The sequence below is a fragment of the Spinacia oleracea genome, unplaced genomic scaffold, assembly GCF_020520425.1.
Source record: "Spinacia oleracea cultivar Varoflay unplaced genomic scaffold, BTI_SOV_V1 SOVchr0_001, whole genome shotgun sequence".
In the NCBI taxonomy this organism is placed as follows: Eukaryota; Viridiplantae; Streptophyta; class Magnoliopsida; order Caryophyllales; family Amaranthaceae; genus Spinacia; species Spinacia oleracea.
Genome location: NW_026614329.1, coordinates 354,500 through 380,633, shown reverse-complemented (window position 1 = coordinate 380,633; position 26,134 = coordinate 354,500). Strand labels below are relative to the sequence as shown.

At 42.4% G+C, this 26,134-nt stretch overlaps 1 protein-coding gene and 1 non-coding gene across 2 annotated transcripts; one reads left to right on the top strand and one right to left on the bottom strand.

Annotated features, from left to right (window-relative positions):
* Nucleotides 1-491: 491 nt before the first annotated feature.
* LOC110775322 (uncharacterized) lies at nt 492-922 on the bottom strand. The gene is made up of 2 exons (XM_056834012.1): nt 739-922; nt 492-682 (listed from the first exon to the last, which is right to left on the bottom strand). The coding sequence occupies exons 1-2, from the start codon at nt 920-922 to the stop codon at nt 492-494; spliced, it is 375 nt and encodes a 124-aa protein (XP_056689990.1).
* Nucleotides 923-21,464: 20,542 nt separating this feature from the next.
* Nucleotides 21,465-21,571, top strand: LOC130464797 (small nucleolar RNA R71). The gene has a single exon (XR_008925135.1). It is a non-coding gene; the product is annotated as a small nucleolar RNA R71 (small nucleolar RNA).
* The last annotated feature ends 4,563 nt before the right edge of the window (nt 21,572-26,134 follow it).

Below are 26,134 nucleotides of genomic sequence, written 5' to 3'. Positions count from 1 at the left end.
ATTGGAGATGGATATAGGCCAGCGAGCACGCTGGATAGGCGCTGGGAAATGCGGTCACACGAGGAGCTGCTACAGCTTGTCGATGCATCAAAATTCTCGGAATAGCTTGATCGTGCACCTACACATCCTAAAAAAAAATTCAAACACCACTAAACTCAAATATTAGAATCGTTAGTAAAATTAAAACACGCAAAAATAAATTAAAAATTACGATGAATGAAAAACTAATCTAAAAATAAAATAATTAAAAAATACGAAAATAAATAAATAAATAAATGAATTCAAGTGAACTCAAAAATAAAATATTTTTGTTCTTTTGTTGTTTATATACTTTTTTTTAATAAAATAACCAAATAAATAAAATAAATAAAATAAATCAGATTAAAAATAGAATTAAATGAAAGAAATTGAAAATAAAAAGAGTTAGAAATCGGGTTGCCTCCCGATAAGCGCTCGTTTTAAGTCATTAGCTTGACTCCAAACCTCAATACTTAAGCGTCGGTGGGTGGATCAGAGAGATAGATCGTCTCCAATTTTCCAATAAACGCTCCTTCAGTGTATAGCTTCAAACGTTGACCGTTCACTTTGAACTTGGTGCCATTTTCACTAGCAACCTCAATAGCTCCATGTTCCTTGACTTCGGTGATAGTAAAGGGTCCGGACCATCTAGACTTAAGCTTTCCTGGAAAAAGCCGTAGTCGTGAATTATAAAGCAAGACCTTATCACCGATGTTGAACGTAACTCCCGTTTTTGAATTATCTTATCATGAAACTTCTTCGTTTGCTCCTTATAGAGCCTATGATTCTCGTAAGCTTCAAACCGTAGTTCATCTAGCTCATTCAATTGAAGAAGTCTCGCTTCACCGGCCGCTTCTAAATCCATATTGATCTCCTTGACGGCCCAAGTAGAGAGATATTCCATTTCAACTGGTAAATGACAAGCTTTGCCATACACCAACCTATACGGAGTTGTCCCCAACGGAGTCTTGTAGGCCGTGCGCAACGCCCACAATGTGTCATCCAACTTCAACGACCAATCTTTTCGAGACTTGTTGACCACTTTTTCGAGAATTCTCTTGATATGTCGATTAAAAACTTCGACTTGCCACTCGTTTGAGGATGATAAGCCATGCCAACCTTTTGAGTAACTCCGTGCTTCTTTAGAAGAGCCTTAAAAGTCCTTTGATGAAAATGGGAACCCCCATCACTAATCACGACCCTTGGGACTCCAAAGCGCGGAAAGATGATTTTCTTGCAAAGCTTCTTTACGACGTTAGAGTCGTTGGTTGGCGATGCAATAGCTTCCACCCACTTTGTAACGTAATCAACGGCAACCAAGATGTACCGATTCCCACATGAAGAAGGGAACGGTCCCATAAAATCAATGCCCCATACATCAAATGGCTCAACTTCAAGAATTTCGGTCTGTGGTAGCTCTTGCCTTTTCGAAACATTGCCCGTCCGTTGACATTCATCACATGCATTGCAAAAGAAACGAGCATCCTTGAATATAGAAGGCCAATAGAAACCACTTTGAAGAGTTCGATGGGCGGTCGGAATAGCACCAAGATGGCCACTAGAAGGTAAACTGTGGCAATGCTTAAGAACCCCGTGGGTATCCCAATCCGCTACACACCTACGAAACATACCATCGGCACACTTCCGATACAAATGTGGATCATCCCAAAAATACCGCTTAGCATCATGGTAGAATCTCTTACGTTGTTGATATGTCAACTCCGGAGGATGGGACCCACCAACACAATAGTTTGCAAAGTCCGCATACCATGGGGATTGAGTAGACACAGAGAATAGATGATCGTCAGGAAAAGAATCATTGATAGGCCGGTCTGTGCTAGATTGAAATTTCAACCGAGAAAGATGATCTGCAACAACATTCTCAGCACCCTTCTTATCCCGAATCTCCAAATCAAAATCCTGGAGAAGAAGAATCCATCGAATAAGTCTCGGTTTGGCCTCTTTCTTGGCCAACAAATACTTCAAAGCGGCATGATCAGTGTGTATAATGACTTTCGAACCAACAAGATACGTCCGGAATTTGTCAAGTGCATAAACAACCGCAAGGAGCTCTTTCTCAGTAGTAGCATAATTCATCTGAGCTCCATCCAAGGTTTTGCTTGCATAATAGATGGCATGCAACACCTTGTTCTTTCTTTGGCCAAGCACTGCTCCAACAGCATAATCACTCGCATCACACATAATTTCGAACGGCAAATCCCAATCCGGAGGCTGAATGATCGGAGCAGTTATCAATGCTTTCTTTATCCTGTCAAAAGACTCCAAACAAGCATCAGTGAACTCAAATGTGGCATCCTTGAGCAGTAATTGAGTGAGGGGTTTCGCAATTTTAGAAAAATCTTTTATGAAACGGCGATAGAAACCCGCATGACCGAGAAAACTCCTCACTCCCTTGACATTCACAGGAGGGGGAAGTTTCTCGATCACCTCAATTTTTGCTCGGTCAACTTGGATGCCACACTCATAAATAAGATGACCAAGTACCACTCCTTCATTGACCATAAAGTGGCACTTTTCCCAGTTCAATACCAAATTCACGTCGGAACAACGTTTAAGCACTTTAGAAAGATTATGCAAACATACATCAAAGTCAGAACCATAAACACTAAAATCATCCATAAATACCTCCATGATATCCTCGATGAAGTCAGAAAAGATGGCCATCATACACCATTGAAATGTAGCAGGGGCGTTGCACAAACCAAACGGCATTCTGCGGTATGCAAAAGTTCCATATGGACAGGTGAACGTCGTCTTCTCCTGGTCGTCTGGGTGAATGGGAATCTGAAAGAAACCTGAATATCCATCCAAATAACAGAAAAAGTTGTGTTTTGCTAATCTTTCTAGCATCTGGTCAATAAAGGGGAGGGGAAAGTGATCCTTCAAGGTGGCCGTATTCAACATTCTATAATCTATACACATACGCCAACCTGTGACAACACGAGTGGGGATAAGCTCATCCTTATCATTCTTAACGACCGTTGTCCCCCCCTTCTTAGGAACGACTTGCACTGGGCTCACCCATTTAGAATCTGAAATGGGATAGATGATGCCCGCATCAAGTAGTTTCACTACCTCTTTTCTCACCACATCTTGCATATTAAGATTCAAACGACGTTGTGGTTGTATGCGAGGGCGGTGATCTGCTTCCAAGTTAATTCTATGCATACAAAAGTCAGGACAAATGCCCTTGAGATCGTCAATGCTATACCCGATTGCCTTTTTGTGCATACGTAGCACGGTCAGAAGCTTAGAAAGCTGGCTATCGTCGAGTGCAGCATTAACGATCACAGGAAAATCCTCATTATCATCAAGAAATGCATATTTAAGGTGAGATGGTAATGGTTTTAGTTCTACCTTCGTTACCTGTGGCTCGGAAATAGAGCAAACAGTTGCCAATACCTCAAAACCATCGACCTTCTCAACTTCAATTCCATCTAAATCTGAGATCAAGGAATCAATCTCAAAATCTCCTTCTCCTTTATGGGCTTCCAAGGTGAGAGTCGCCAGCAATAGATCATCATACAACATTCTAGGAATGTTGTCTAGAGAAATCTCTTCTGCAATATCAATCCTGCAACAAGTATTCTCAAGCATAGGAGACTTCACAGCATTGGTTAGATTAAAAGTAACAGTATCATCACCAACACTCAAAGTAAGAGACCCAGACTTGACATCAATAACAGCACCTGCAGTACATAAAAATGGCCTACCCAAAATTATGGGAATTTGACTATCCTCCTCCATATCTAGCACCACAAAATCAACAGGAATGTAGAATTTTCCCACCCGGACAGGAACATCCTCCAAAATACCTAAAGGATATTTTATAGAACGATCTGCCATTTGCAAAGTGATTTGTGTGCATTTTAGTTTTCCCATATTCAACCTATTACAGACAGAAAGGGGCATGACAGACACACTTGCACCTAAATCACATAATGCTTTATCAATGAACAATGCACCTACATGACAGGGGATGCAAAAACTACCCGGATCCTTAAGTTTGGGTGGAGACTTATTTTGCAATATGGCACTACACTCTTCAGTTAGAGCGACTCTCTCCACACCACCATAATCCCTTTTCTTAGTGATCATCTCTTTCAAAAATTTTGCATAAACAGGAACTTGAGATATTAAATCAGTAAAAGGGACCGTTACCTCAATATTCTTGACCATTGCCAAGAACTTACCAAGCTGTTGATCGACCTTAGTTTTCTACATCCGGTGAGGGAAAGGTAACTTAGGCACAATAGGGAGAGAATCAGAATTCTTCTCTTTCCCCTTATTTGCACCAACATCATCAGCATTACCAACTTCCAGGACTTGAGGCTCTGCATCGATTGCTTTCCCTGGTCCATCTGTGTTCTCCTTAGCAAGAGTTGCATCATCAGTGGGCATCGGGGGTCCATTATATTTAGTGCCACTTCTAAGAGTGATAGCATTGGCACTTTCTCTGTTCTGGGAGGAGTAGGTTGCCCTGGTAGTGTACCCGGTTGCCTTTGAGATAGAGTGTCAGCAAGTTGAGCAACTTGATTCTCCAACATTCTATTCTGATTCTTCAACTCTTTGATGCTCTCTTCATGGTTCTTTTGAGCTATCTCTGCGGTCTTCTGCATATTTGCAATGAGCTTATACAGATCACCCATGTTAGGCTCTAGAGTAGCACTGCTCTGAGGGGGTTGTTGATATCCTTGATGCGGGGGCCTATTAAACCCCGGGGGAGCATTATGTGAGGCTCCTTGTTGAAATGGAGGCCTAGCAACATGTGGTTGAGGTGGATGGAACTGTGGTTGCGACCATTGTTGCTGGGGTTGAGGATTCTGAACATTGTTGCCCCGATATGAGAAATTTGGATGATTCCTCCAACCCGGATTAAATGAATTGGAGTATGGGTCATTGGGTTGTCTCTGTTGAAAAGCATTCACTTGCTCCAATTGCGTAGTATCCTGTAAACTATAAGAGCACTCATGACCAAAGTGACCTTTTCCACATACTTCGCAGTAAGAAGTTGTCACTGGAGCTACACTAGACATAGCATTAATACTCATTGGGGGAGTACTAGACTGAGGAGCCTTCAAAGAATCGATCTTCAGGTTCAAGGCTGCCACTTGTGAGGACAATAGAGCATAAGCATCGACATCCAATTTTCCCTTCTTAGATGTGGATCTGGTGGTGCTGTAATGGTTGGCAGCTAAATTGGCAAGAAAATCATAACCTGCATCCACTTCTTTGTCAAGAAAAACACCCCCAGCAGCAGAATCAACCGTGTTCTTTGTTTCATCTTGCAAACCATGGTAGAAAATATGAACCAAGAACCATTTTTCAATGTTGTGATGCGGACACGACCGCTGCAAAGCCTTAAATCTATCCCAGGCTTCTCGAAGTGATTCACCGGGTTCTTGAGTGAATGTAGTCAGCTTATGCCTTATTTCAGCAGTCTTGGTGGGTGGAAAGAATTCTTCTAGAAAGGCCTGTGAAATAGCACTCCACTCTGTCTCCTTGACATCATTCAACCATGTCTGAGCCTTATCACGAAGGCTAAAACCAAACAACATGACTTTCAATTGGTCTTGAGTGACCCCTTGATGCTTGATAGTACCACACAGTTGGTTGAACCTCTGCAAATGGTTGGTGGGTTCCTCAGATGGATGGCCACCAAATTGACTTTGTGAGACCATGGAGATTAGAGCGGGCTTGATCTCAAAGTTGATTGCATCAATAGTTGGCATTGTGAGCCTAGTCGGAACACTATTCGAGGAAGGAACCCCATATGATTTCAGGGATTTAGACATCGTGTGACTCGGTGGAGTCTGTGAGTCTTGGGACCCTGACTGCTTCTTCTTTTTCTGTTGCTTTTTTAGTTGACGAAGGGTCTTTCCAAGATCGGGATCGGGAGGAACCAAGGTACCCGTTCTGGCAGACCTGGGCATAAACAACAACGAAAGAAAACGCAGTGAGATTTGCCTCAATTGGAACTGAGAGTTCCAATGAGACAATGGAAACAGTTCAAATAATCAAACTAAAACTAATAGAATCTAGCCGTCTCCCCGGCAACGGCGCCAAAAACTTGATAGATTAAAAAGTGATACCGCAAGTGCACGGTGTCTGTTGTTAGCAGATACTTAGCAAATACGGGTCGATCCCACAGGGAGACAAGTTCTATTAGTTTTTGCCCAATTATACGAACTATTTCAATAACGAAAGTTGATTTTGGATATTATTAACTAATGAAGCTAAAGCAATAATGTAAATGTGAAATTATCAATGAATTAAAAGGTCTAGGGCGTCTGTTCGGTTCACCATGCTTATACCAATCCAAGAACACAAATCAATCCATAAATGAATAAACTAAGCCGAGTAATTAAAGTACATGTTAATCCTACGGTCGGGTCTTAACACTTTCAATTCAACATATGCAGTACGGTCGCTAACATAATCAGAATTGCCGATTGCACTAAGCCTCTAAAAATACGATATTTCGATTCTAATTCCTATTAGCTAGATAATCAATTCATGAAACTGGCCGATAACATGAATCAACAATTAAAACAAATCAATCGGAATACTCAAGCAATAATCTATAAATTAACAAACTTTATGCATAATAATCATGGTATAAACATGGCTTCCCTTACTTAGCCCTAGAGTACGACTACTCGCTCATTATTGAATTAATAGACATGATAGAAATAATAAACATGAATTTCATAATCAAAGGAAAAATTAAACTAAGGAAAGAAAACAATAATAATAAATTAAAGCAAAAGAAATTATGAAAAATACCTCTATATTGATTAATTGAATGGAATGAACTAGGGCTCAATAATGTGTAGAGAGAGAAATAAAACTGAGCGTTTAAAAGAATTCTCAGGAAATAATAACATGAGGGAAATAAATTAGTTCCCTTGAGTATTTATATGCTCCTATTTTCTAAAATAAAATAAATAAATATATATGAAAATAAAAAATAAAAGTCGTCGATGATTGGTCGATGGAGCGATGATGTGGCAGCCAAACCCGAGCACGAGCCGCGCACACGGGAAGATAGATGGCGAGGCATGGGCAGCGAGGGATCTCGCGCACCATTCCTCGCTGGCATCATGATGAGCGACTAGCAAGAAGGTAGAGCAGCGAGGGAGCTAGCGAGCCATCCCTCGCTGCCCTGCGCGTGTGTGTAGCAACCTAAGCGACGAAGCTATAGGCAGCGAGGGAGCTAGCGAGCCATCCCTCGCTGGCCTAGTGAAGTGCAGCAAGACAAGACGACGAGCAACGAGGCAGCGAGGGAGCTAGCGAGCCATCCCTCGCTGGCCTAGTGAGATGCATAGCAGGCCAAGGCGACGAGCAACGAGGCAGCGAGGGAGCTAGCGAGCCATCCCTCGCTGGCCTAGTGAAGCAAGCAACCATGAAGCGATGAGGCACGACGATAGATGTAGCGAGCCAACGATAAATGTAGCGAGCCTACGATAGATGTCTTGCGAGCCAACTAGGGATCTTGCGAACCAACGAGGGATCTTGCGAGCCAACGAGGGATCTTGCGAGCCAACGGGGGATCTTGCGAGGCTATGCACAAGCGATACATCGAGTTAATCATCCCCGGAAAACTCAATTCTCCGATCAAACACTTCGTCTCCGACTCAAACCATCCGGTGATCATTCGTTCCACCTCCAAACACTCCGAAAGCACCCAAATGATTGTAAAATCACCTGAAATATCAAAGAAAACACAAACGGAGCGTAATAGAGTACAATAACGACGACTTATGCAATTATGACTCTAAATGCAACTAAAATGAGACGAATGCCTAGAAATGCAACCTAAATGAGCCTAGAATACCCTATATAAATATGATTCATCAGGCTCGAATTGCGGCGGTGGAGGTGGTGGTGTCGGTTCCCGAGCTCGGCTCGTGGAAGCCTCATGTTGATTTCTTGGTACCCTCGTGCATTTCCTTTGTGGTCGGTTTGCCATTGATGAAAAATCTGAATTTTTGAGTTTTTGAGCTTTTTGGGTGAATTTGGGGATTTTTTGGGGATGAGAGAAAACTCAAATCGGTTAGGTGTAGGTTGTAGAGGATGATGAGAGGATGATTTTGATGAAAGAATTGTTGAATTTGGTGGAGATTTGAGGGAGATATGGTGGTTTGAAGTTTTTGGAAGTTGGGGTTTAATGGAGGAAGTGAGAGAAAGTTAGGTTGAGGATGAACAGGAAGTGAAGAAAGATTGGGGAAACCGTGAGTTTATCGCTGAAATCGCGTCTCGCCCGATCGGGCGGGATGCGATCCTTTTCTTTTCATGCGTGCGCGCCCGATCGGGCGCACCTCGCCCGATCCGGATCGGGCGATTTGCGAATGCTCATTTTCTTGACTTTTTCCTGCCCAGAATCATCCTTGACTTTTCCTCGAAAATTTCATTAACCGCCCGATCGGGCGAAATAATTTCGCCCGATCGGGCATACCACTCGCCCTCTGCGTCCGATCGGGCAGACAATTGCCCGACTCGGGTATTCCACTCGTCAGACCGCCCGATCGGGCATGCTGCGCCCGATCGGGCAAAAATAAGCTGCATTAATTTCATCTATGCGCGCCCGATCGGGCGCTCCTCGCCCGATTCGGATCGGGCGGTTCGCAGCGTGCTTGGCCTTGTACGTAATTTCACTTTCTTGAACTTGGAGCTTTAGGCCTGCACATTATTAAACACCCAAACAGCGTAATGCCTTCTTCTCGCCTCACTACCACCAAAAACAATACTTAAACACACGTAGGTATGGAAAATACTAACTAAACACACAAAAATTAGAATCAAAAATCAAACTTATACTACTAAAGCAATAAATGGATAATGAAATACTCATCCCCTATTAGATTGATGTAATGTCCCCATTACACAATATCCGTTTATGCGCAGACAATCGACATGAAAGGGATGAGAGCCACGACAGCTCATCGAATGGGGGCACCAAAGATGGTGCCATCTAGTGTCACATCGATTGCCTTGGATGAGCTATGTGGTGCGGGAAGTGACAGACCACGACCCCGATCATGAATACAGTGTCCACCGTTTACCGAACTTTCGGCCTTTTGGGTCGCGGCATCATCAACCCGTCCCTTCTTTCGAACCCATGCCGAAGAGTTCATACTCCGATCACCTCCACCTGCAGAACAATTTGAAACATGTGCTTTTTTCGAGGAGTTATTAGAGTTAGTATGAGTCAATTCGGTATTAAAATAATCATTAGAAACATTGACTTCAAAACATGACTCCTCTACCATAGGGCTTTTAGCAACATGGGTTAAATTGAAAGTAACCTTATCATCCCCCACATTTAAGGTCAGCTTGCCATTCTTGACATCTATGATTGCCCCCGCAGTGTGAAGGAAAGGCCGACCTAAAATAATAGGAATTTGCCTATCCTCTTCCATGTCTAAAACAACAAAATCAACAGGAATAAAGAATTTACCTACTCTAACAGGCACATCTTCTAAAACACCTAGGGGGTATTTTACAGATCTATCAGCCATTTGCAGAGTTATGTTGGTAACTTTTAAATCACCCATGTTCAACTTAGTACATACAGACAGGGGCATGACACTAACACTGGCACCTAAATCACATAAGGCTTTGTCAATAAAAAGGTTGCCAATATTACACGGGATAGAGAAACTCCCGGGGTCCTTCAACTTGGGTGGAGACTTATTTTGTAGTAAGGCACTGCACTCTTCAGTAAATGCAACAGTCTCCACCTCACTAAATGCTCTCTTCCTAGTCAAGATGTCTTTCATGTATTTAGCATATGCAGGTACTTGAGTAATCAATTCAGTGAAAAGGACCGTTACCTGCAGATTCTTTACCACTTCTAAGAACTTACCAAACTGCTTGTCTAGCTTGTTCTTTAGCTGACGATGAGGGAAGGGAAGTTTGATAGGTGGAACTTGTATCTCAACTTTCTTCTCAACCCTTGTGTCAGCTTCCTTATCCTTGAACACCTTCTCACTTTCTCTTGGCACAACACCGCTAACATATACTTCAACCCCTTCCTCTATAGTCATAGGTGGCCCATCATACTCATATCCACTCCGCAAAGTGACAGCATTTACAGACTCTCTGGTCACAGGCTGTGAAGGGAGTTGACCTTTGGGTCTCTCTGCAAGAGCGGTAGCCATTTGTGCCAACTGTTTATCCATGATCTTGTTATGAGCAGTGAGGGCATCGATTTTGGCATCCTTTTCGCTCAGAGATCTCTGCAATTCCAACATCATATTCCTCATCTATACAAGCATGGGATCAGGTTTTGTGGGTTGAGGTTGTGGAGGAAAGCCAGGTGGTCCACTAGGCTGCGAGTTGTAGTTACTCCGCGGTTGGTAGGGTTGTTGTGGTGGTGGAGGGTGTTGAATCTGGTGGGGGTTCTGAACATTAGTACTCCTATATGATAATAGGGGGTTGTTTTTATATCCCTCATTGTATGAGTTGGAATACGGATTGTTCTGCTTATAGGACTGGAATGCATTGCATTGTTCGATGGAGCTCCGGCATTCCTGTGCATAATGGCCTTGCATCCCACAACTATTACAGACATTAGCAGATTGGGCACTCATTGCAGCGACACTAGCATGTTGGGCGGATTGGGAGGATGCGATCTGTATATTATCTAGCTTGTGATGTAGGGCAGTTAGCTGAGCAGTAAGCTGTTCAATAGAATTCATCTCATGCTTAACACCCCGGTCGACAAAACCTCTAGGATTTCCAAATTGGGCACTATGGATGGCCATTTCTTCAATCACCTCTAAAGCTCTAGGCACCTCTGTGAGGGGGTCGAAAAAGCGCGAGGCTAATGCGTGACCTTGTCCCTCGTGGGTGTGACGATTCTTTTTATTCAATCAAGTGTAATTGGATTTCCTGTGAGTATACACCCAAATGACTAGTAATATAGGAGTCGCCATTCAGTTTTTAACGACAATGAGAAAAACTGACAAAACCCGGTTATCGTGACATAAAGGGAGTGCAATTATGTTTGACCACGACGGCCGTAGGTTCCCTTGTGATCCCTGGTGTGGGGATCTCTCAATATACACCCGCAAGGTAGAGATTGAGGGTTCGGGGGACTGTAACTACCGAGAGGAGTACTTCTCTCGTCGATAACTCCAGAGGCAGGATATCCTTACTAGCTCAGCATAAATAATTGAAGGGACATGCGTTAACTATGAAACCAATCTGAGTTGATTTTAGCGATATGCAACATATAATACTAATTCGATCGTGATTATCTGATTTAAATAGCATTAAGGGACCTAGCATGATAATCCGATTTCCCAAAAATATTATATTTGTTAGGCGTGATAGAACAATCAGGTTAGGTTAGTTTAACAGTTCATAAAAAGGGCGAGGAAAGCAGTTAAATCATCGAAAAGGGACACATTACGACGCACCCTTGAGAGGTGCGTCACGGTTCTCAGAAAACTAACCACTTTGACTTTGCTATTTCTCCTTTTTATTTAACGAATCTCAATTATGGGACAGGATGCGTTCTGTTCGATTTATGGATCGATTGCGACAGAACGCGTGAACAGTTTCGCAGCGAGAGGCTTAGGCTAAGGGTTGGAGTCAATACTCAGAATATAATTGTGTGTTGTTGTGTGTTCTTTCACGTCGAATTTAGGGGCCTATTTATAGGGAAGAGTTCGTGGAAAGATAGAATTGCAGAGTTCTAATCCACAAAGAATTAGGAAAAAACACGTACCCAGGTATTTTCAGCGCCCAGGCCTGGGCGCCGAAGATTTCGGCGCCCAGAGCCAGGCGTTGAAAATAGGGTCTGGGCTGTTTTTCTTTAGTCAGATTCGGTTTCCTGAAATCCGTAGAGTTTGAGATTAATTCGAGTCTTTTAGCGCGTCTGGGCCCGTTACGAACTCTAGGCTCGTTAGGATTTTAATTAATACGTAACTCTAATTTCTGAATCATATTAGGAATAGGATTCTCGCAGTTTTCTATCTCATTTAGGATTTATGTTGGAATGCAACACCTAATTCTGACAGGTTTCTATCTTTTATGATTTGCCACTTTTAGAAGCTACCTTTTACGGCAGTTACTATTTTTAGCAGGTTTCCATAAATAGCAGGTTTCGGGTGAAATGAAATGGGGAATCGATATTCGTTTATTTTATAGGAGATGCGTTGTCCAGTGGAGTTCTTATGCTTTCATCATCGAACCTTTCCCTTGCGGGAACGGGGACAAAAGTAGGTGTCTACAGTTACCCCCACTTTTACTGAGTCTTGGAGTAAGACGATGGTCAAAGTATTAGACGGAGTGCATCACACAAGCCATGGTGTATGTGACCTGTTTTGCGAGGGTCTCAAGAGCCCCCGAGTGATAACATTTGACTTAAGGGTCATCACTTGAAGTGTCGACATATCCTTTACGTGTCATTGGGATTTGTCAACTGATAGTATAGAAACTTCCTCACTTTGTCATTGGAAGGATCTAAAGGTGCGTAGAAACTCCCTCACTTTGTCATTGGGAGTAGCTACAGATGTTTTCGAAATTAAAGCTGTAAAGTGTAATTGGGCCTGGCCAAGCCCAATCACGAGGTAAAACGTTTTTAAAGATTCTCATTTTCAGGGCTAGCTAAACGAGAAAACCCCCTTGTTTTTATAGGACGTAAAACGAAGGAAAATCCAGCACATCGTTCTTTTTTGGAAAAACGGAAAACCAATCCTTTAATTTTTGGAAAAAGGGAAAACCAATCCTTTAATTTTTGGAAAAAGGGAAAACCGAAAAAGGTTATCGCTGCAGCGACTAAGGACCTGCGCGGTTAGTGACGCAGACCCCGCCCGCTGAAGGTGGGCGAGCCTGTCCGCTGAGGGTGGACGCCCCGTCCGATAGAAGTGGACGAATCTGTTTTGATGTTTTGAAAATAAGGACCTACGCGGTTTGTGACGTAGACCCCGCCCGCTGAAGGTGGACGAGCCTGTCCGCTGAGGGTGGACGCCCCGTCCGATAGAAGTGGACGAATCTGTTTTGAAATTTTATTTTGTTTTTTTTGAAAATAAGGACCTACGTGGTTTGCGCCGTAGACCCCGCCGGCTGAAGATGGCGAGCCTATTTTAAATTTAAAGACTTTATTTTTCGAAAACTGATGACCTGCGCGGCTAGTGACGCAGACCCCGCCCGCTGAGGGTGGGCAAGCCCATTTTGAATTTCTTATTTTGCCTATGTAGAAGGGCTTTTGTGATTACAACCTGTTGGTGGGTCGTAATATTTCCTGATTAGATGTGTCCTATAAGTGGGTCATCACTGTGTATATTTTTGTTTAACAATATATTTCTTTTAGATATCCAAACATGATATGGTGTATGGCGCAGTCCGGGAATGTGATTTTGATCGCGCGCTCCTCGTTGGAGTCTATTTTGCGCAAGCCCCCAAGCACTGGGGCTCGTCGGGTGTTTTTCGCATCTTGTAATCATGTTTGGGGTCATGCTCGTATGTGCGAGCGACCTTTGTAGTGGTGTGCTACTTTGACAAAGCCGTGAGGTGCGACTTTCAGTGAAGAAATCGGCAATTTTAAAGCCGAATGAATATGGCAGGGCCCAATAGAAGTTAGGGCTGTTTTTTGGGTCTGGAATCATTTTCGGCGCCCAGGCCTGGGCGTTGAAGATTTAGGCGCCCAGCGCTGGGCGCTGAAAATAATTTCTGGCGAGGTTTCTTGATGACATAGTTGGCCTCTTATTCATTCGCTTATTTCACTTGGAAGTTCTATGTATTCTCTGTTCTTTTTTTTTTTCTTTTTTTTTAGAACGTGATGATTTTCTTGAGAAGCCGTAGCCGATTGGTGGACTACGGTGCTTGTTGCTTTGGGGCGATTATTTTAAGGAACTGTTGCTCTTAAGGCGTACAATTATTGCGATAGTTGGGCGAGTCTATATGGCCCGAGGAACGTACCTTGAGGTGTAAGACTTTGATCGCTCTTATATTTTTTGAACGTGTTCGTGAATGATGATATGTATGTGCGAACGAGCGTTCATAGAATGGCTGTTGTGTGCAGCCCATTAATCAGATTGCTTGAATTGTTTCAATTTTTTTTTTGAGCAACGACTGATTTTGAATAGTTTGCTTAGAAGCTTGATAGGGTTCAGGCCCATTCATGAAGTGAGCTCAAACATCGTGCCCTTTCGATTGTTCAAACATTTGCTTCGAGATATTTTTTTTTTATTTTGCTATGGTTGTTTCGTAGCTTGGAGCCCCCAAGTATGCATGTTGGGATGCTTCCTTTTGGCGTACGATTTTTGTAGGTTCTTTCGAGAAAGATGCCTTGGGGTTCCGCTCGTGTAGATGCGAGCTATCCCTTCCGTGGTAGGTAATATTTTGCTACCTTTAATCCTTAATGTAGAAGTCGTGTGGCTTGCATTTTGAATTTGGGCGATAAGTAGTCTTTGCCTCTTTTACACATGCTCTTGGTCGTGCCTACATTAGTGCAACATGCCTTACTCTTCTTTTAGACTTGTACCGTGGGACGGTTGAACTTATGGTGCGACGTAGGCTTGTGTGGCCTAACGACGTGTCTTAGAACATTCTTCCAGGTGTTGGGATATCATTTTCATTGGAGTATTTCATCATGCCTTGTTCAGGTGCTCGAATAAGTGTAGCACCTTCTGCGTGGGTTTGCACGGCTTATTACTTCGTTCGATGCGAGGATTCATATGTGTTTCTTTCTTGTTTTTATATCAGGGCAAGATTTAGCAAGCAGAGATATTCAGCGCCCAGGTTGGGGTGTTAAAGATATCGGTGCCCAGCTCTGGGCGTTAAAAATGATTTCTGGGCAGAACTTTGACAGTTTTTTTTTGATTTTTTTTTTCGCTTTTGCTTTGGAACGATGTAGACTGTGTAACGGGCGCTTTATAGGGCGAGCGTTATGTGCAGTGGTTTGATCGGAGTTTTGGTGACTCACGATTTTCAGTTACCCTTGTTAGTGGGGTTACTTTATATATTTTAAGTAGCGCTTAGAATTTGGGGAGGGGTTGTAGCCATTCTAAGGTTCATTTTACACGATTAAAGCTTAGGACTGTGCCCCTATGATGTATGTACAACATTAATTTCGAGAATTTGCGATAAAATCGTCATTTCGAGCATTTTTAGAGTGTTTTTCTCAAGCCTCCAACTGTAGCTACGGGATTGGCTTGGTGCTATAATGCCTTGCATACGTTTTTGTGCATTCATGGTGACATGGAGCGTGAATAGTTTGAACCAGACTCGTTTAGTGCGAGGTACGTTCGAGTAGTGATCTTCTACTTCTCTTGTAAATGTCGTATTGTGCGACATTGCCATGGTCAAGGTAGTCACATGTTGAAGTGTGCCTTAACCAAAACCTAGGTGCCTTTCTTTACCCATAATCATATTTAGAAATCTTTTGACTCACTTGCAACATCGGGATAAACGCATACTTAAATTAAACCAACGACTCTTTATTATGTTCGAAGAAGTCTTTGAAAATTATTTGGAAGTTATTTAAAATCCGAATCCTACTGTGTACAATCCGAGGTGTCCTAAGCAAGTTGATTTATAGAAGGGTTCGTACAGGATTACATGAGTGAATCAAAATACTGTTACGATTTTCAGAATGCTGTCTAAGGATTTGTTGGAAGCCAGGGTGCAGGCGTCAAGATATACTTGTGCCCGTTTGGCATATGCTTTAGGATTTTAAGGCCATCTTTTCCAGAATTGCGGGAATATAAACCGTTTTCAAATTGACTTAGATTTACTCGGTGTATGTCTGTATAAAAGGTCAAGGTATACTTAGTTCTTTCCCTAGCTCTTTCATTTCAATTTTTAGCCCCCAATTGCTATTATGTCTTCCCATTAAGGATGCTTTCAGATTTCGATTTTAGATGCCCGTGTCATATGTCGGAGTAGGGTGAGCCTTGGTTAAGTGCCAAGTCCTATTGACAATGTCTGATTTTTTTTAAAGGAGATTAGCAAGCATTCGAATTACCATGAACGGGTGCCCTGAGTTCGAAGGAACGATGGGGCGACGCCGTAGAACAATCCTCTTTATTGCAAGCTTACTGCCCTTATTACTTGTTGGCGATCATGACTGTGTCTAGTGGCGAAAGAAGGTCTTTAAGCGAACGACTATGTCTAGTGGTAAAAGAAGGTCTTTAAGTGAGTTAGTTCACTTTAGGGAGGGTCAAGTCGAGTACTTTAGAGGTCATGGACGCTTGCGCTAGCCCCCATTCAATTGAGGCAAAGCGATCTTTTTGAGTCTTGGCTAAGTGCCTAGGAGTGTGAGTGCTCCTTCTGGCAAGGGTACGTGCCCTTTATTATTTTTCGATGTGTGCTCATTTTGGCATCTTGACGACTTGGATTCTTTCTTTGACTTAAATTTTTCTTTCGACTTGGATTGCAAGTAGTTAAATTTCAATAAGGGACTCTATTTCTTATTCTTGTTATTCTATAGGCTCTAACATTTTTGCAAATTGGTTGGACCGAATCATGGATTGCCTACGTATCCGCCTTAAATAGATTTAATTTGGAATCAGGTCTTGCGTAGTTCTTAGCCTAGAAAATGGTTTCTTAGAATGCCGATTTTAAACAAGTACGTTCTGAGGTGGAAACATATTATTTGAAATGGTAGAATAAGTGAAGTTTATTATTATTTTAATCTGCTGCTTTGCCTTAAGCCAAAAATTTGTTTTATATTTTTTTTGAGTACGTTTTTTGGTGGTACGTATATCTGAATACGTGTTGTACCCCCCCAAGTGTTCGTTATTGTTCCGTGTATGTGCGGATAAAATGACGAGCACTTCTGGACAAATTTTAGCAAGCAGGGAGATTCGGCGCCCAGGCTTGGGCGCTAAAGATTTCGGCGCCCAGCTCTGGGCGCTGAAAATGGTTTCTGGGCGGATATTTTTTTGGTGCACTAAATGCTTCTTTTTCTTTTTAGACTAACTTTAGAGGCGCTTTTGCAAAGTTTCTTTTTTATTATTCACATTTTATTATTTTTTTTGCACTTTTCATTTGTTTCCTTTTTTTTTTGTTTGTGACTCAAGACGGCTTGAAAGATGGGTTGAATGAGATAGGAGAATTTGTATAGGTGTTGGTCAAGCATGAGGATTATATCTGCTAGGGCTCACAATTTGCAGCTTCGTGCTAGTGTCACGAGTTTACATCAACCAAGGCCAATGAGCAGCATGGGGACGGCTCAAGGGTATATCAACAGGATGTATCCACACAAGTTATATGGTCATTATGCTAATGGTGGTATAAGAGCAGGTTTTGGAAATAAGGGGTATGACGCACGTGTCAATGGCCGTGCGTGGTTTGCGGTTGACAACGAGTTCAAGAACAAGAGTCGAGGTAATGGTTTCTTGGGTCATGGCAATGAGAACATGGATAGGTTAAAATGAGCTGAACAGGGACCCCAGAGCGAAGGCGTCTAAGAGCATAAGGATTGGAAAGGGTAGACATCGTAGAATTTTATGATTTGGATTGGTTGACTCAATTCTTTTCCTTCGTTTACTTAGGTAAATGTTGCACTACGGGATAAGTATTCCCTGGCTTGCTCTTTTCGCTCTCCCTTTTCTCTTTCTATTTTTTTCTTTCTTTTTTTCTTGGGATTCCTCCCCAACATAAATTATTCAATTTTTAATTTGGGCTAAAAGGTAGATGGTTGTGGTCTTTGAGTCACGAGGCGAGACTGAGTGAGCCTCGTTTGGTAGGCCTATAGTGGACCTTTAAATTGTCTTACTTTGCAAGCGTATTTAGTCGTTTCTTAAAATATGCAAATAACGTAGATTCAAAATGTTGTTTTTACCTTATTGAATTTTAACGAAAGAATTACATCGAAAGTAATTTTTTGTTTCTTTTCAGATTCCAGTTTCTGGGATTTAATTGGAAGTTGTGATTTAGACTCAAACTTTCATTAATCTTTCTGATTATAACCCGTGTATGAATACAAGGAGGTGGCCTAGACTCAAAATAATGACGTGGCGTAAGCCTATAATACTTGACCAAGCAACTCTCAGACTTAGGCTAATTGGACCATAACTTTCGTTGGTTGACACTTTAGATTTTAACCCTTGGGTGTTCATTTGTCATGCGCCATTTTGTTTAATGTTGGCTAGGTAGTTAATTGGGGAGATCGAATTTTTATTTTTGCAAGACTAGAATCATTAGTGCGGTTTCTCTCTTAGTGTGTATTGCTTACCCCAATGGTAGCCCTATTGGTATGCCGATTTGGGTATTTTCATGGTTGGTCATGTTGCATTCATGGAAAATCTTTTAGTCCGTACTTAATAGTATTTCAAGGAGTGAGTGACTCGAGAGGACTATGATAGTCGTGACCCAATGTGATTATAAGCCTTGAGGCCATTAATTTTTCTTGCCAATGGTATTGACACCTTAGGTTCACTTTGGGGTTGTGCGACTATGGGGGATGATTTCCAGAATGTGACTGTTTCCATTTTGCAAATACTATAGTATATTCTTTTTATTGGTGAGAGAGTATTGTGGCCGTGGATTCTTAGCAAGGGATGACAATTACATATGGGTGCTTATTGATTTAAATGTTAGGAGGGGAGACTCAATATGGTTTAACCTTTTAACTTGCAGAACGACACCAAGCATTGGGACCGATTCTATGGATAAGACAACTAAGACTTAGGATTTAGATTGTACTTTGGCATAGCCTAGTCTAGACTCGGAATTTTTTTTATTTGAACATTTTTTTTTTCTTTGGAAACTTTATTCGAACATCATTTTTTGAATACTTTGCCCATGTGACATTCGAGGTCATTTAATTAGCATGCTCGGTTTTGGTGCCTAACATCGTCGTCGTAGGAGGTCTAACAACGACACAAAGAGTTTTTTTTTTATAAGTCGCTTTTAGAATCGAGTGCTTTTCATACGCCCTCGTAACAATTTTTCACGAAAAGTTTTTTTTGCTACGTATTTTCTTCATGCGTGGGCACCGAGGCTGCTGTGCCTGACCAGAAGGCCAGGTAGCAACTTCAGCGCCCAGCAGCGGGCGTTAGAAATATTGGCGCCCAGACAGGGGCGCTGAAAATGCGTCCTCGACTGGTGCTCGATTTCCGTTTGCGTATATTTTTTGCTTATGCGACTTGATTTTGCGTGCTTGCCTAATAACGTCCTTTACGCGTTGTGCAGCGTTTGTGGTATTCGTTACAGGCCATCCCGAGCGTCGCTTATTTTGTGGCGATCGTTCGGGCTTGCAGAACACGTATTTTGGTATAACTCTTTGGCCAATTGGTTCGTGAATGTTTGGGCAATTTTTAAGGTCGTTCGTTTTCTAGCATTATTTGTCTAGAATTATTCGTACGCACAATCATAACATAGTCACATAGTTCGCTACACATAACTACATTACAAACATGGATTTGAAAATTAAATATGTCATGTAGTTTATGATAGGCTTCTATGGGTAGTATTTGCGCCTGGCTTGGTACCGCTTCTATCGTAGATCCAACACATGCCCCGGTCGAGGTAGTGTCTTCAACAGACGAATTTCGCTCAAGAGGCCAACCCGCAAGTGCAAGCCAAGGGGGCATGCAGGCGAGAGGGATCTAATGAGCGAGCGATTGGGTTCGGGATAGGTGTACTACCTGCACAAGTACCGAGTGGGCAACATGCGCGGCGTATGCACCCCCCTATTGGCGAAAAAAGGTATCCTTAGTCCCAACTCCCGAGGGAGCCGAGATTCGTTATGCGGTTCTGCCCGTTCACATTAATATGCTGATTTTCAGGTCGTCCCAACTTGATGGGGAAATAAACGCGGGGTAGGATCGTTTCACCCTTCGGCTATTTTGATTACCTACAAGCACGAGTATTTCCTTCACTATCCCCAGCAGAGTCGCCACTGTGAGGGGGTCGAAAAAGCGCGAGGCTAATGCGTGACCTTGTCCCTCGTGGGTGTGACGATTCTTTTTATTCAATCAAGTGTAATTGGATTTCCTGTGAGTATACACCCAATTGACTAGTAATATAGGAGTCGCCATTCAGTTTTTAACGACAATGAGAAAAACTGACAAAACCCGGTTATCGTGACATAAAGGGAGTGCAATTATGTTTGACCACGACGGCCGTAGGTTCCCTTGTGATCCCTGGTGGGGATCTCTCAATATACACCCGCAAGGTAGAGATTGAGGGTTCGAGGGACTGTAACTACCGAGAGGAGTACTTCGCTCGTCGATAACTCCAGAGGCAGGATATCCTTACTAGCTCAGCATAAATAATTGAAGGGACATGTGTTAACTATTAAACTAATCTGAGTTGATTTTAGGGATATGCAACATATAATACTAATTCGATCGTGATTATCTGATTTAAATAGCATTAAGGGACCTAGCATGATAATCCGATTTCCCAAAAATATTATATTTGTTAGGCGTGATAGAACAATCAGGTTAGGTTAGTTTAACAGTTCATAAAAAGGGCGAGGAAAGCAGTTAAATCATCGAAAAGGGACACATTACGACGCACCCTTGAGAGGTACGTCACGGTTCTCAGAAAACTAACCACTTTGACTTTGCTATTTCTCCTTTTTATTTAACAAATCTCAATTATGGGACAGGATGCGTTCTGTTCAATTTATGGATTGATTGCGACAGAACGCGTGAACAGTTTCGCTGCGAGAGGCTTAGGCTAAGGGTTGGAGTCAATACTAAGAATATAATTGTGTGTTGTGGTGTGTTCTTTCACGTTGAATTTAGGGGCCTATTTATAGGGAAGAGTTCGTGGAAAGATAGAATTGCAGAGTTCTAATCCACAAAGAATTAGGAAAAAACACGTACCCAGGTATTTTCAGCGCCCAGGCCTGGGCGCCGAAGATTCGGCGCCCAGAGCCAGGCGTTGAAAATAGGGTCTGGGCTGTTTTTCTTTAGTCAGATTCGGATTCCTGAAATCCGTAGAGTTTGAGATTAATTCGAGTCTTTTAGCGCGTATCAATTTTATGACGGAATGTGTCTGGGCCCGTTACGAACTCTAGGCTCGTTAGGATTTTAATTAATACATAACTCTAATTTCTGAATCATATTAGGAATAAGATTCTCGCAGTTTTCTATCTCATTTAGGATTTATGTTGGAATGCAACACCTAATTCTGACAGGTCTCTATCTTTTATGATTTGCCACTTTTAGAAGCTACCTTTTACGGCAGTTACTATTTTTAGCAGGTTTCCATAAATAGCAGGTTTCGGGTGAAATGAAATGGGGAATCGAGATTCGTTTATTTTATAGGAGATGCGTTGTCAAGTGGAGTTCTTATGCTTTCATCATCGAACCTTTCCCTTGCGGGAACGGGGACAAAAGTAGGTGTCTACAACCTCCAATTTCATAAATCTCCCACTGGCAGCTGAATCCAAAAGACACCTAGACTCATTACCCATACCATTATAGAACTGCTGAACCAGGAACCAATCCTCCAAACCATGGTGTGGGCACTCTCTTTGCAAGTCCTTGAATCTTTTCCAAACCTCGAACAAACTCTCATCCGCTTGTTGAGAGATACCTAATATTTGTCCCCTTAGACGGGCTGTCTTCTCAGGTGGGAAATATTTAACATAGAACGCAAGGGCCAAGGAATTCCACTCGGTGATTTTCATAGCTGCGCGGTTGAGACTGTTAATCCATAACTTTGCCTTCCCACTCAATGAAAATGGAAAGAGTATCTCCTTGGTCTGCTCCGGTGTTAAATTCTTCTACTTAATGGTGGCACAATACTGAATGAAAGACTGTATATGGAGATTGGGATCTTCACCCTTTTCCCCACCGAATTGGTGTCTCTCGATCATGTTTATCAGCTGGGGTTCGATCTTGAAATTCTCGACCGCAATGGAAGGCATGATTGCTTTGGGAAGCATAGACAGACTTGGTTTAGAATAGTCTGTAAGCCTTGGCACAAGTGGGGGTGGCGATGGTGGTTCTTGGTCACCCATATCTGAATCTGTATGGAATAGATTGCTAATCAGATAGTCGGATTCAGAGTCAGAATGGCCTCTCAACTGTTCAACGAATCAACGTCGTCTACGGAAAGTCCGTTCAGGTTCAGGATCGAACGAAGTCAGATCGCTGGTATGGACAGTCCTGGGCATAAACAAGCAAAAACTAGAAAACAGTAGTGAGATCCGATCTCAAGGAACGGGAGTCCCTTGAGAAGTAACAAACAATACTCTAGAAAAATAATTAATAACAGAAAATAAAACCGTTTCCCCGGCAACGGCGCCAAAATTTGACAGGCTAAAGTCGTATTACCTAATCAAAAATAACCTAAGGTCCACTAGCTAGGTAGCAAGGGAAGTCAGGATCGAATCCACAGGGAAACAAGCGTTCTTTCTACTATCAATTAATTAATCTAGACTATTGTGAACAAAGTTGGTTGATGGTTTGTGTACTAAGACTACGAACGAATATTAAACGAGAATGAATCAATATATTAAGGAATCTAGGGTATAGGTTTGCCAACAAATAATAATCCAGGACATTGAACAATCTAGGGATCTAGCGGAATTTTATGCTCAGCGATTTCTCGATCTATTCCTGGCATGTCTTTGTAGGACCAAGCAAAGACACCCTCGAATTCCTGCAAAGTGGAGATTAGATCGGCCTTCTCAGTGGGAGTTAAGGTGAGGCCAATTTTAATGATTTTAGGATTTTCTTCTGTTCCAATATTTACCGATTCTGTGTCCTCAATTATATGAGTTTTGAGTTCTTGTTCACTTACAACTTTTATTAGTTCGGTATATTCCTCTTCTGGCTCTTTTTCGTGCTCATTAGTGGCGAGACATTCTGCATTATTACTCGGATTTTTAAGCGACATATACTCAAAAGTTTTTTTTATCTTATTAAAGTCATGAAGCATTACATCAAAAAGATCTCCCGGAATAGAGATTTCCGGGTCTAAACTATTTTTGGGAGGGGTTACAATTTTGTTAGGTTCGGACTCGGAGTCAGACTCGGATTCAGACTCTAATTCTTCGTACATCGGACCCTCTCCCGCAGATATCTTGAACTTCATCCCACGAGCATTAGTCCATTTGAAAGTCTTGCGCCACCCTCGTTGGATTTGGTCATCTTTTGAGGGTGATGGAGCGATCAATTTAGTAGGATCGAACACTTCATCTTGGAGAGCTAATGCCATAATTTCTGTTTCATTCTTCGCTCTTTTCTTTTCTAACCCAAACAATAGCCCGAAAGCATGTGAGTTGGGAGTGTTTTTGGCATAACACGATTCTTTGGGGCGAGTGGCCTTTGAGAACGTAAAGGGTCGTGTCCTAGAGCATGCATCTCTTGGGTTTGTGCGACCTCTAGGTATAGATGTTTGGGATATGCTTCTTCCATCGCGTTCCTTGATGGCTATCACGGGTAGGTACTCAGGGGCCCTGCATTATTGTTGTGGAGTAGGAGACACATTAGTTTCTTTCGTGAGTCGGTTTTTTTAGACATTCTATGACTACCCTTAAGTCGGACTAGTATATTTGGACTGCTATGTGTGCACTTTGAACTCTTTATATTTTCGAAAATCTCTGCCCGTGTGACATTCATAATTATTTGCATGGTCGACTTTTAGTGTCGAGCATTGCCGTCGTAGGAGGCCTAACAATGACGCAAATAGTTATTAATTTTTTAAGAGTCGCTTTTGAAATCGAGTGCTTTTCTTACGCTCTCGTAGCAATTCTTTTTACGGACATTTTTTTTGTGCTACGTATTTTCCTTTTGCGTGGGCACCGAGGCTGCTGCGCCTGACCAGAAGGCCAAGCAGCAACTTCAGCGCCCAGCGAGGGGCGTGAGGAATTCTGGTGCCCAGCCAGGGGCGCTGAAAATGCGTCCCTGACTGGTGCTCGGTTTTTGTTTGCGTATATTTTTTGTTTATGCGACTTGATTTTGCGCGCTTGCCTTATAACGTCCTTTTCGCGTTGTACAGCGTTTGTGGGATTCGTTATGGGCCATCCCAAGTGTCGCTTATTTTTGTGGCGATCGTTCGGGTTTGCGGAACGCGTATTTCGGTATAACTCTTTGGCAAATTGGTTTATGAATGTTTGGGCAATTTTTAAGGTCGTCGGTTTTCTAGCATTATTTGTACGCACAATCATAACATAGTCACATAGTTCGCTACGAATAACTACATTACAAACGTGGATTCGAAAATTAAATATGTCACGTAGTTTATGATAGGCTTCTATGGGTAGTATTTGCGCCTGGCTTGGTGCCGCTTCTATCGTAGATCCAACACATGCCCCGGTCGAGGTAGTGTCTTCAACAGACGAATTTCGCTCAAGAGGCCAACCCGCAAGTGCAAGCCAAGGGGGCATGCAGGCGAGAGGGACCTAATGAGCGAGCGATTGGGTTCGGGATAGGTGTACTACCTGCACAAGTACCGAGTGGGCAACATGCGCAGCGTATGCACCCCCCTATTGGCGAAAAAAGGTATCCTTAGTCCCAACTCCCGAAGGAGCCGAGATTCGTTATGCGGTTCTGCCCGTTCACATTAATATGCTGATTTTCAGGTCGTCCCAACTTGATGGGGAAATAAACGCGGGGTAGGATCGTTTCACCCTTCGGCTATTTTGATTACCTACAAGCACGAGTATTTCCTTCACTATCCCTAGTGGAGTCGCCACTGTGAGGGGGTCGAAAAAGCACGAGGCTAATGCGTGACCTCGTCCCTCGTGGGTGTGACGATTCTTTTATTCAATCAAGTGTAATTGGATTTCCTGTGAGTATACACCCAATTGGCTAGTAATATAGGAGTCGCCATTCAGTTTTTAACGACAATGAGAAAAACTGACAAAACCCGGTTATCGTGACATAAAGGGAGTGCAATTATGTTTGACCACGACGGCCGTAGGTTCCCTTGTGATCCCTGGTGTGGGGATCTCTCAACATACACCCGCAAGGTAGAGATTGAGGGTTCGGGGGACTGTAACTACCGACAGGAATACTTCGCTCGTCGATAACTCCAGAGGCAGGATATCCTTACTAGCTCAGCATAAATAATTGAAGGGACATGCGTTAACTATTAAACTAATCTGAGTTGATTTTGGCAATATGCAACATATAATACTAGATCGATCGTGATTATCTGATTTAAATAGTATTAAGGGACCTAGCATGATAATCCAATTTTCCAAAAATATTATATTTGTTAGGCGTGATAGAACAATCAGATTTAGTTAGTTTAACAGTTCATAAAAAAGGGCGAGGAAAGCAATTAAATCACCGAGAAGGGGCACATTACGACGCACCCTTGAGAGGTGCGTCACGGTTCTTAGAAAACTAACCACTTTGACTTTGCTATTTCTCCTTTTTATTTAACGAATCTCAAATTATGGGACAGGATACGTTCTGTTCGATTTATGGATCGATTGCGACAGAACGCGTAAACAATTTCGCAGCGTGAGGCTTAGGCTAAGGGTTGGAGTCAATACTCAGAATATGAATTGTGTGTGTTCTTTTCACATCGAATTTGGGGCTGTATTTATAGGGGAGAGTTTGTGGAAAGATAGAATTGCAGAGTTCTAATCCACAAAGAATCAGGAAAAAACACGTACCCAGGTATTTTCAGCGCCCAGGCCTGGGCGCCGAAGATTTCGGCGCCCAGAGCCAGGCGTTGAAAATAGGGTATGGGTTGTTTTCTTAGTCAGATTCGGATTCCTGAAATCCGTAGTGTTTGAGACTTAATCGAGTCTTTTAGTGCGTATCAATTTCATGACGGAATGCGTCTGGGCCCGTTACGAACTCTAGGCTCGTTAGGATTTTAATTAATACGTAACTCTTATTTCCGAATCATATTAGGAATAGGATTCTCGCAGTTTTCTATCTCATTTAGGATTTATGTTGGAGTGCAACACCTAATTCTGACAGGTTTCTATCTTTTATGACTTGCCACTTTTAGAAGCTACCTTTTACGGCAGTTACTATTTTAGCAGGTTTCTATAAATAGCAGGTTTTGGGTGAAATGAAAAGGGGAATTGAGATTCGTTTATTTTATAGGAGATGCGTTGTCAAGTGGAGATTTATGTTTTCATCATTGAACCTTCCCTTTCGGGAATGGGGACAAATGTAGGTGTCTACAGGCATTAATTTATTAACCAAGA